Source organism: Terrapene carolina, unplaced genomic scaffold (genome assembly GCF_002925995.2).
Source record: "Terrapene carolina triunguis isolate 2854851 unplaced genomic scaffold, T_m_triunguis-2.0 Scaffold88, whole genome shotgun sequence".
Classification (NCBI taxonomy): Eukaryota; Metazoa; Chordata; order Testudines; family Emydidae; genus Terrapene; species Terrapene triunguis.
The window spans coordinates 50,608,495-50,620,673 of NW_020664439.1; the positions used below are offsets into that span (position 1 = coordinate 50,608,495).

General features: G+C 42.2%; 1 protein-coding gene across 1 annotated transcript in view; it reads right to left on the reverse strand.

The window, feature by feature from the left end:
- Nucleotides 1-12,179, reverse strand: part of ACAP2 (ArfGAP with coiled-coil, ankyrin repeat and PH domains 2) — a 110,329-nt gene that overhangs the window by 85,139 nt on the left and 13,011 nt on the right. The window contains exons 2-4 of the mRNA XM_024213006.1: nucleotides 6,534-6,591; nucleotides 3,169-3,288; nucleotides 1,243-1,296 (exon numbers count right to left, since the gene is read on the reverse strand). Of these exons, the coding sequence (XP_024068774.1) occupies nucleotides 1,243-1,296; nucleotides 3,169-3,288; nucleotides 6,534-6,591 (232 nt within the window). The remainder of the gene's footprint in view (nucleotides 1-1,242; nucleotides 1,297-3,168; nucleotides 3,289-6,533; nucleotides 6,592-12,179) is intronic.

Below are 12,179 nucleotides of genomic sequence, written 5' to 3' on the forward strand. Positions count from 1 at the left end.
GCCCTGCGGCCAGATCCGGAGCCTGCAGCCCCGCCACCCCAGGGCTGAACCCCAAAGCCTGAGTCCCACGGCCCCTGGCAAGGAAGGGAACCCATGGCTGCCTGCTCCTCCACCGTTGTGCCCCAAGTGTCTCCAGAGGGGGGCAACCAACACCAAGGCAGTGTATCCAGGAGCACCAGGGAGGAGCCACTGCTTCCCCCCGCCCACCCTCCAATCACAGCCCAGGAGGCTGTGGCCACATTTGAGAAATGCTGTAATCTAGTATGACCTCCTGTCAAACACGAGCCATAGAACTTCCCCAAAATAATTCTTAGAGTAGATATTTTAGAAAAAAGATCCAATCTTGATTTTGAAATTGTTAGTGATGGAGAATCCTCCAAAACCCTTGGCAAGTTGTTCCAATGGTTAATTACCCTCAGTTAAAATTTACACCTTATTTCCAGTCTGAATTTGTCTAGCTTCAACTTCCAGCAACTATATCCTAGTATACTTGTCTCTGCTAGACTGACGTGCCCATTATTAAATATTTGTTCTCCATGTAGGCACTTATAGACTTCAGGTCACCCCTTAACTTTCTCCTTGTTAAACTAAACAAATTGAGCTCCTTGAATATATCTCTATAAAGCATATTCCCTAATCCTTCAATCATTCTTGTGACTCTTCCCTGAACCCTCTCCAATTTATTAACATCCTTCATGAATTGTGAACACAAGAACTGGACACAATATTCCAGCAGCAGTTGTAACCATGCCAAATATAGAAAAAAAATAACCTCTCTACTCGTACTTGAGCTTCCAGATGGACTCCACAATGGTACAAATGACTGCTGTGTTCAAACTTGGCATTTTCTCTGTTTTCTGTTCTTGACTGACCTGTCAAGTTCCAAAGAAGGAAGCAGCACAAAGAACAGAGACACTGCATCTGCTGTATCATCTCTGTTGTGCCAGAAAAACTGAGCAAACAATGGAGAGGGGAAGCAAGACTCAGACTGGCAAAGAACTCTGGCTGCAAATTGGTTCTACTGCCTATAAGCCTGCTAAGAAAGGAGGAGTAACCCACAGTTTCCAGAGCTGCATCAAAGGGTGCAGAGTTGAGTTCCAGCAATATCTGCAGAATCAAGGCATACAAATTTCAAATGCATTCAGAATTAAGGGCCATAAATATTATAATATACCATGAGCTAGCATAATCTGTTTGTTTACGTGACATGGTCACAATCATCCTCCAATTACCCACACTTACTGTGTGATAATTGATCATTTCCTGTAGGCTGTCAGAAAACTTTGTCAAGCTGGTCTGTAAGGAAAGAAAACAAGTAGGTAAAGCTAAATCCCGTCAGATATGGAACACAAAAAAGTAAACCTTCCAAAGGCTATAGATTTTCTGTTATACTGAGAACATAAGAGTGTATAGCAGGGGTTCTCAAACTGGGGGTTGGGATCCCTCAGGGGGTCGTGAGGTTATTACATGGGGTGTCGCGAGCTGTCAACCTCCACCCCAAACCCCGCTTTGCCTCCAGCATTTATAATGGTGTTAAATATATAAAAAGTGGTTTTAATTTATAAGGGGGGTGTCGCACTCAGAGGCTTGCTATGTGAAACGGGGCACCAATAAAAACATTTGAGAACCACTGGTGTATAGAAATATCTTCCTATAGACTTATTTTAAATTACTTTAGTTTAATGATGAAGAAAATATGTATATTACCCCCGAGAGAGTACATTTCTTCTTATAATAATCTACTGCTAAAACTACAAACAAAAAAGGTTATTGTTGTCATAAGCAAAAAAGAATGATTCCCCAGCTGCTGCAAATCAGCATAGCTCAACAGAGCAACATCTCAGGTGAATTTCTGTATCCTTTACAAGGTCTCCATGAAAAGTGTTATAAAGCAGTGGTCCTTGGCCTTTTCAGGCAACTGTATCCAGAAGTTAGCAAACAACAGAAAGCTACCTGGAATTCAGACATTCTCAGATTTCATTATTAATTATGAATGGTCCAGATTTTCCATGGGAAACTTTGCTATTGTATGTGCATTTTTCAGTAAAATCATTTTCAAACAAAAAATGATAATTTTTCAGTTAGATGTAAACTTTATATTGAAAACACACACACACACACACACAAAGACATCTTCCCAAGTTTTCAATGAAAAAAATACATAGGCCAGGTCTACACTACAAACTTACATCAGCATAACTGTGATGCTCAGGGCTATGAAAAAATCCACACTCCTGAGCGAGTTTTACCGTCCTAACCCGCAGTATAGACAGCGCTATGTCGAAGGGAGAGCTTCTCCCATCAACATAACTACTGCCTCTCGTGGAGGGGGATTAACTATGCCAACCAGAGAAGCTCTCCCGTCGGTGTAGTAGCATCTTCACTACAGTGCTACAGCGCTACAGCAGCTCAGCTGCAATGGTGCCACTGCAGCATTGTATGTGTAGACAAACACTTAGTTGAAACAGCAAGTCAAAAATTAAGGGGGCGGAGGAAGAAAAACAAAAATCACACACAAAAAAGGAACGTTTTTATGCAAAATTCCATACAACAAAATTTGTACATTTTCTACGACAAGTTATGCCAGTTTACCAGACTAAAGAACTTAGCTGTACCAGACAACATTTGAATTTGAGGTTATGCCTCTGCTGAAATGGGCCCAATGCAGTGAAAAGGTAGGCCAGGAGAGTGTTTTATTTACAAAAAGTGCTTTACCTCAGATCCATGATCTAAACTGAAGCTACCTATTTTGTGGTTTATTGTAGTCAAACAGACCAATGGTTCTCTGGCTTTTCCATACCAGTACCCAACCCCCTACATAGGACAGGGCACAGTGATTGTGACCGTCACGCCTGTTCAGAACCCTGCAAGTTGAGAACCCTGTCCCAGAATATTTTTGGTAGGGGTCTGGCACAACCCAACCTCCAGTGCAGGTCAGAACCCAAAACTGAATGGGAGATTGTGCCATGGCCTGGAATGAAGCTTCTTCATGAAGACAGGTGTGCCAGTGACGGTTAAGTAAATTTGTATAGAAGTAGCAAGAATGAGTAACACTGTAAATTAAAGATTTCTCCAACACTTGCTCCCACTTAAATTATTACGCTATATATGTTTCCACTTTTTCTAGTTATACTATTCCTTTTAAATATTTAACCCTCCAACACTTACCTCAACTATTACGTCCTTATTGGAATACTGTGCAAGGTCTCGAATTCCATTCACGAACTGCTTGTTGGCAACACAAAAAGCTTTACCAGTATCAATCATTGCAATGCAAAGCTTTACTAGCTAAAGGGGAAAAAATGATCATGGTAAATAAAAAAATTTTAAATTACTTTGTTCTACAGAATTTCAAAGTTAATTTCCTGTGAAAGACAACTCTTAGATAACCTTTATAGGTACATAGCAAGAGATCATACACAGGTGCAGTAATTGTTATTTTGACCCATCAGATAAGCCAAGCTGTTGTAGCAGATTTAGTCCAGGCATAGGAGGGAGCCTGAACTAAAACTAATGCTTTAGAAACCAATTATTTGACTTAAGTATTTCAGAAATTGCTGCTTAATTTTGCCCTAAGCTGTTCGAAAACACTTAACGGCTAGCTGTTATAGACTGATCTCACTGGCATGCCAAGAGACTGTTTAGAGTGCTTGTGACATTAAGAGGTTTATTCTTCTCACCATGGGTGAGCACAAATTCCCTTACAGTTAACCAAGATTTCACACACATGCTTCAAAAAGAGAAGGCAACTCCAAGTCATCACCATCAGTATGCTTCAGCGGTAGCACTTTCACTTCCTCACCAGAGGAGATGGATTTAGTCATATTCTATTTTATTGCTGGGTTATTACCAAGATTGTCCTATCAATGAAGTACTGTACTGCCATGCTGCTTCTGGTTCTTTAGTTTAAAAAAAGAGTGGGCTTAACTTCTAAGAGACAGCGATAACTCCAGTGTCTTAATTCACGTACCCTCTCTGAAGGAAACATTCCAATTTCCAAGGTGGAACGTAAGCTAGTGCTTTGTGAAAAATGGCTGCTCCGTTTGCTTACAGAGTCAGTAAAATATCAGTATCTTACTCATTACTGTGTAATGCACCTTGACTGTTTCTTAACTGCAGAAAAGGACCGAGGGGTTACAGTGGATGAGAAGCTGGATATGAGTCGACAGTGTGCCCTTGTTGCCAAGAAGGCTAATGGCGTTTTGGGCTGTATAAGTAGGGGCATTGCCAGCAGATCGAGGGATGTGAACATTCCCCTCTATTCGACATTGGTGAGGCCTCATCTGGAGTACTGTGTCCAGTTTTTGGCCCCACACTACAAGAAGGATGTGGAAAATTGTAAAGAGTCCAGCGGAGGGCAACAAAAATGATTAGGGGGCTGGAGCACATGATTTATGAGGAGAGGCTGAGGGAACTGGGATTGTTTAGTCTGCAGAAGAGAAGAATGAGGGGGGATTTGATAGCTGCTTTCAACTACCTGAAAGGGGGTTCCGAAGAGGATGGATCTAGACTGTTCTCAGTGGTACCAGATGACAGAACAAGGAGTAATGGTCTTAAGTTGCAGTGGGGGAGGTTTAGGTTGGATAATAGGAAAAACTTTTTCACTAGGAGGGTGGTGAAGCACTGGAATGGGTTACCTAGGGAGGTTGTGGAATCTCCTTTCTTAGAGGTTTTTAAGGTCAGGCTTGACAAAGCCCTGGCTGGGATGATTTAGTTGGGGACTGGTCCTGCTTTGAGCAGGGGGTTGGACTAGATACCTCCTGAGATCCCTTCCAACCCTAATATTCTATGATTAACTATGAAAAGGACTCAGTGCAACCAAAAGTCTACTGTATTTTTCTCTTGCCCCATTAACTCAAAAGTTCTACAACTCATACCTAGCTGTTGCTTTCACAACACCCTGATTTTTGCTCTTTTTGACTTGACTGCAGCTGGAACTAGATTAAAAAAGAAAGTATACTTTTGCAGTATCTTTATTACAGCCAGTTGTTTTTAATCTACAACTATGTGTGACTCTCAGACTTGTAACAAACCAGAATGAAGCAATATGAAACTGATTTAAGGAGGAGCATATTACCCAGCATGCATGCAAGAGGAAAGAATTTATCCTATTATACTTTTATAAACACTATCCTATTACTATCTGAAAGAACTGGAAGATCAAGAGAAGCAGTGAATGGAGACATCCTGGGCAGGTGGAAAGGGGAGGTACTGGGAGCTTTTTTAAAAAAGTTACAGATTAAAATAATACAAAGAAAAATGTCATTGTTTGCAAGGTTCACATTAAAATATCACGAAAACTCAGTAAAAGTAGAATCAGTTAAAGGTGATGTGATGGTGTAGCAGGGTGGACACCTGCTCCTGCCTGGAAGGGCCTGGGATAGCCCAGGGAGCAGGCAGCGTGAAGGCTGAGCTGATTGGGGGAAGTGGCTGCAACTGGGGCCATGCCCCAATCAGGCTTCAGCTGGCCTATATAAGAGGCTAGAGTCTCTCTCTGCCTTCAGAGAGAGATGGGCCTGGCTGCAGGGAGCTAGACGGGGTATCTGTAGTGGAGCAGGGCTGGGGAAAGGCTGGGGAGCTCCAGCCTGGATAGCCCCAGGCTGTGGCCTGGTGATAGGCCAAGGGGTACTGGGGGTTGCAGAGGGCAGCCCAGGGCTAGGCCAAGGCAGCAGGTCCAAACCCCAACCTTGCCGATGATGAGTGGCCTATACTGCAGTCTGCCCCAGAGAGTGGGGGCTAGTTGGTGACTGGCAGTGGCCTTATCCTGAGGTGAGGTGGGGTTAGTGGGTGGGGGTTCCCCTGGGAGGGGAGACCTAGCATGTGGGTACTGCCAGGGGGCAGCACCCAGAGGAAAGGGGCACCAGGGTCCTGGGAGGGACACTGGGGCCAGTGCAGAGGACAAGGCAGATCACCGGCCTGCAGAGGGCGCTCCAGAGGCTGGTGAGCTAATTCCCTGGACGACCAGCAGGAGGTGCCGCAGGGGTGAGTCCAGACCCTCTACAGATGGCCAAGAGGAGTCAATTTATTTTTAAAATATATGTAATTGCAAAATGCTTAGTGAAGACAAGCGCTGGAATTCAAATGGGTAACTTGCACTTCAAAACAACAGCAGAGATACAATAGTGCTAAGTGCCTTGTGGAAAGTTCCTCTTGTTTTCAACAACAACCCACCTTTTGTCTACTAAATAGATGAAGCAATCTCCCTGACACTTTTAACCTTAGTTCTGTTGTTTCTGGAACCATTTATTATATGTAAAATTTACAATTTTGCTTATCTATAGCTCAGACTACTATCCCAAATCTGCTTTAATACTTAACCCCTTGACTGCTGCCTAACACAAAAAGTAGGTCATAGAAAATGAACAACTGTGCTGCTGAATGTATCAGGTGCATCCTAACATATCATTAATTGCAATAGAACATCAGCGCTGCAACAGTTGCCACAGAGAATCAGAATAATAGGTTTATTTGATCCTGTTCATATGAATTTTCTTAAGTTTTCAAAGTGTACACAAACAACTTAAGCATCTTACCTTTTCAAGTTTCAATTCTAATTCTGCCACATCTCCTTCCACTTCCTCTAAAGCAGCCCTGCAAAATTAAAAACAATATATTGGAAAGTAAGACTTGACACAGAAAATACACTTCATCTTTTATTTTAAAAATTCTCTTGATTTAGCTCAAGGTCTCAGTTGCTCATATTAAGAACTTTCACGAGTCCACAGTTTCATGGAGACTTTAATGCTTAAGAACACATTTTAGACTAGCACAGGTTATAATGGAGCACAAAGGAGGTGACATGCTTAATCCCTTGCCAGTTGAACACGCACCACATTACCAGAAAAATAGGGACAAGTTGGCTGGTTTGAGGAAGAAGGGCTGGCGGAATTGATTTATGAGAAATATTACATATGTGTAAACTTGGCTAAGCAATGACTGAGGGAACACATGACAACTGCCTACAAACATTTGAAGGTGATAGCACCAAAGGATGAGAGGAATCACGTAACACATTGAAGCTTAAATTCTTTGCGAGGCAGGGACTGTCTATATTGTGCATCTCAGGCAGTGCCAATCACCCTGTATCATCGTTCAATAAACGATTCATGGATGAGCTTTTAAAAGGTGAAATTTAGACTAAAAAAAATCATGTACAACAACATATCTGTCTTTGTAGTAAAATACCAAATGATACACTTTTAGGTCTTTTGTGTCAAGTCTAGTCAGATTCTGTTTTTCTTCCATATTTATGTGAGGTAGTACAAGCTGCTTGGAGAAGGCATTTCTAAAACCTAATTTATGACTAGAGTGGCTTGTGTGGTGGTCCCAACTCCCCTTTGAGAGGTTTAAAATGTAGTTTAGAAAAAGCTCACTGGTACTTGAAACATACAGCACTGAGAACTGCTTTACAGATGAAGGGAGGTTTGCAAAAAGTTTGACCATATTAGAATTGCTCAGCCTAATGCTTGGGACTTTGAATCCTCCTACTTCTAGCAATAAATGCTGCATCATAAAAGTCGGCTCATTTACTTTCTCTGGTATAAACCCAGCATCTTCCTTCTCTCAACCTTGCTCTTCTCAGAATGCACCATTTTCTGCTGTGATCCTCAGCAAGAGAGTCAGATGCTTTTGTTCAGTTATTCATCTAAGACAAAGTCAAGTACCAGTGCTTGTCTTATGGCAATATGGCTCTCAAGCTACACACCAATCTACCATTCTGGTCTCACCCACCTTCACCTTCGTTTACACAGTGTTCTAGGATTTCACTTAACACCTAAAGATCCAGCCTTTTGTCCTGTTTTAGTACACTGGAATTTTCCATTTTCCTTACAGATTTGGGTAGCTTTTCCTCCAATTCACAGAGACCAAGAAATACAGAGCTAGAAGTTTTGGATCAGGTCCTAAACCCTGGCAAGTTTAGAGTCCAGTTCTGTAAGGCAGTGGTTCTCAAATTTCTGTATTGGTGACCCCTTTCAAATAGCAAGCCTCTGAGTGCGACCGCCCCTTATAAATTAAAAACACGTTTTAATATATTTAACACCATTATAAATGCTGGATGCAAAGCGGGGTATGAGGTGGAGGCTGACAGCTCGCGACCCCCCATGTAATAACCTTGTGACCCCCTGAGGGGTCCCGACCCCCAGTTTGAGAACCCCTGCTGTAAGGGGTTGCTGATTGCCCTCCGTGGCTTCAATAGGAGGTTCTCAACACATCACAGGATGTGGTACATATATAGCAGTACTCTCTCTAAATCTAAATGTGTTCTCCAGCATCAGAATGTGCAGGATTTCAGGTCTGACAGAGTCATCGATCCCTCCCTTCCACCTCTGGCTCATAAGGGATTCATTATCATCTTGTCTCTACAGTAGGTACTTGTTTTTCAAAGGAGAACTGGGATTAGGGTCAAACAAAAAGGAAGAACTGAACAGGTATTTGGATATTTAGATAGCAAATTTTAAAAAAAGAATGAATTAATTCTTCAATACATTTGCCAGGTGAGGGTGCCATCCTGAAAACACACTCCTAACATTATTTATCAGAGTAAAATTACATTCATGCATATGTGTTTTGCAAGATTATGCCCATAATGTGTTAATATTAGGAAAGACAATGGAACAGGCTGTCCTTCCTGCACAAGGAGTGTAGCAGTAGTAGCATACCAATGAATTTCCAAGCTACTTGAAAAGAATGAATTATTGCCATATGAGAGAACACACTAAGAATAGCTCATCTCAGACTGTTATACTAACAAAAAATTTGTTTTCTCTTGTTTTATTTGTTCAGAGGGAGGCGATGCAGGCACATTTTCTCCACAATAAGGCATCTGGGGTAGGGATCATTTAAACCTAATAATTGTAATTCAGACCTAATCCCCATACTTAACCAAAACTCTACCAAGGGAAGTAGTCATAAAACAAGACCAAGAGCTGGGTGCCAAATACGACAAGTACCAGGAATGCATGTCCATTAGTGAGTGAATTTCCAGAAAGAAGCAGGCTGTGGGGTTAGGGCTTTGAGCCACTGTAGTCTCTAACCGATTGGTTTGCCATTAGGGCTAAGGGAACAACTCTACTGACTTGATTCTCACTCATGCAACATTTGTGACCTCCTGAGCTATTCAAACCAAACCAGAGCAGCAGTTGAAGGGAGCACAATGTCTTGTGCAAATGAGTGACCTTCTCTTGCACTCCATAATGCGGACTCAAGAACCTCTCTCTCTCTCCTCTGCTGCCACCCACCGAGTGTGGTGCAGTGTGCTAGAGTCAATCTCCCTGAATGGCCTCAGACAGAGGGCAGGAGCTGTAGAGGAGATGATGGGGGAAAAAACTCAAGGTTTGGCTTAATTGTCTTTCATTTTGTTCTTAAAAAAAAAGTGACCATAGTTACCTCACCCACTAGTTGATGCAGGAAGGCTGGCCTCCCTCTAAAATGCATCTTCAGCTTGTATGGATCTTGGTTCCTCTCCCTAGCTGACAAAGGAAGGACCTGCCTATATATTAGGGTACCAGGGGAGTCAATGAGTACCAAGAACCCTGCCTGGAAGATGACAACAAAATTCCTATTCCAGAAAGGGAATAAATCACTTGAAGGCCATAGAGAACAGGACATCTGTGCTGGGGAATTAAATTTAGTCTGGATAAAGCCATTATAGCCTGCCCATAATTCTACACACACTGTGTGTGAGTCAGAGACTAAGCAGACACTTGCTGTTTTACTTCTACAACAATAAGGAGAGCAATGGTCACTACTTCTAAGCCAACAATGCTCCAGGAGATGTCCAACTGGCCACTCCAACACAAAAGGGGGGCATTTCCAGTGCTAAATTTGTGCCGGGGCTTGCCAGGGCTGAGTCCCAGCACCTCTAGGCTTGGCAGTTCAGAGCCCTGGCACCTTTGGGCTTGCTGCCTCAGTTATGAAAGTAAAAAAATTGCTTGAGCCTCAACACCTCTTTCATTACAAATTAAGCCCTGGACATTTCCCCACCTCCGGTCTGATCCAGCCTTGTTTCTTCAAATCACAGAAAAAAACCACTCTGGTCACTATTCTTTAATTTAAGCCTATTAAACTAAAAAAAAGTTAGACATGAAGTTAAGTGTAGTGCTATATAGCCCTTCTTTCTAAGGGCTGGTCTACACTGGGGGAGGGGGGGAATCGATCCAAGATACGCAACTTCAGCTATGCAAATAGCATAGCTGAAGTCGAAATATCTTGGATCGAATTACCTGGGGTCCACACGGCGCGGGATCGACGGCCGCGGCTCCCCTGTCAACTGCGCTACCGCCGCTCGCTCTGGTGGAGTTCCGGAGTCGACGGTGAGCGCGTTCGGGGATCGATATATCGCGTCTTAACGAGACACAATATATCGATCCCGGATAAATCTATTGCTACCTGCCGATACGGCGGGTAGTGAAGACGTACCCTAAGCCAGCACAAGTCAGACATAGTAAATAGAAGAGTCTCACTTGAATACAAACATTTAACAGAGTGGGATTCCAACAAAGGTATGAAAGTAAGTAGGAAATTGAAAGTATGTACACATACATTCCTTCCCGTTTTCTGTGTGAGAACTTGATTTTTATTTTTGCTGTCAATTGCCTACGCACCAAGTCTGCGATAAAACAGTATTATTTTTGTTACTCCAATCTCCTTGTCTCATTCAGATGTTATGTCTTGTTTTAGACTATAAGGTTTGGGGGGCAGGAGCTGTCAGTCACTGCATGTTTGTACAGCCCCTAACACAATGGGTGCCACCTGGCTGAGGCCTCAATGTGATACTCAACATATTTGCTGAGTCATAATTTTACAGGAACAATGCACCTCAAATTTCAGAGATAATAATTTCCTTAGAAAGAAGAGATAGAACCACAGTACACAAGGAAAGAGGAGCTAGCCAAATACTACCGTAATTTCTTCAGATTTATTTTAATTAAGTGAAAGGCTCAGAAGACTCTACTTTCACTGGCAGCTGGCCAGTATACAAGAGCACAAAATTAAGTGCTATCTGTAGAGAGACCCTTAGCCACCAGCCTGCACATTTTCTATTTCTGAGATGGGGACAATAGGTTTTCATTGTTTGAAGTTTTATCAATGCCAAGCTGTACTGTAAAAAACACAATGTTAGTAAAGTGACATCTTCAAAATCTGGGAAGAGTCAAGTCTCCTGCATGTACCCCCGATGCATGACTTGGACTAGCAGCTGTCTCTCCTTCAGACTGATATCCACATCAGTTCCATAGCATAAAAGGGATATGCAAAATTAGCAATAGATTATCTGGTGAATTCCAGTTTTCTTCAAATAACTAATTTTACACTGAAGTTACTGCAATCACTTTTTTCATTTACTATAGTGTAGCTGCATTCAACTTCAAAGGCTGGCTCTAGAGTACCAAAGTAAATAAAGCACCACTGCCATGCTCTACTACCAGAAAGAACAATTCAGCCATTTAATGAAGGACAGCCAACAAGTAAATGGTATTGTGGTGAACTCCCTTTTGTCCTTTCTCCCACTGCTTTCCTCTTCACTTTAACATTTAAGGGGATTAGGAAATCGGAGCAATACAAGCTAACACAGCTCTCTCACTACCAGGGCATGCCCAAGTAGATTTGGGTTTTAGGTGGCCTAGGTAAGAGTGATTGACCATTTTAGTTAGTAGTTTCAAATCCAGAGCCAGTGTATGTGCTACTGTGGACAAAACGCCCATCGTTTAAGGTCACTTGACAAAATCCTGTCCTCCAGTATGTGTCTAAACCAACAAGTCCAGAGCTAAATTTACACTGCAGAACAGCATGACCCCAAATGCTTCCCCATCCTACTTCCCATTCCTCTGCGCTAAATACTATGTCACACCAATCTGAAAATTTACCTCAAGACAAGAAAGGACACAGAGTCAAAGATTCTCTACACGCATTCTTAAATTGCAAATACAAACTTGAAATGCAGGGGATTCCTCAAAATCTGTAACATTTCTGTACAAATTGAGTATTCATACTAACTTTTTTAAAGGCATCACTACTAAACAAAGTAATGGCAAACCTATCAACTGAAAAAATCTTTGTCTCCAAACCATACTTATCTAGTCTAAACTTATTTAGGCAATTTAAATGTGTATTTAACCTATAGTAGTCAACCACTATAGGAGACCATCTCTTCCCTAGGTATTCCAGCTGTAACTTAGCCC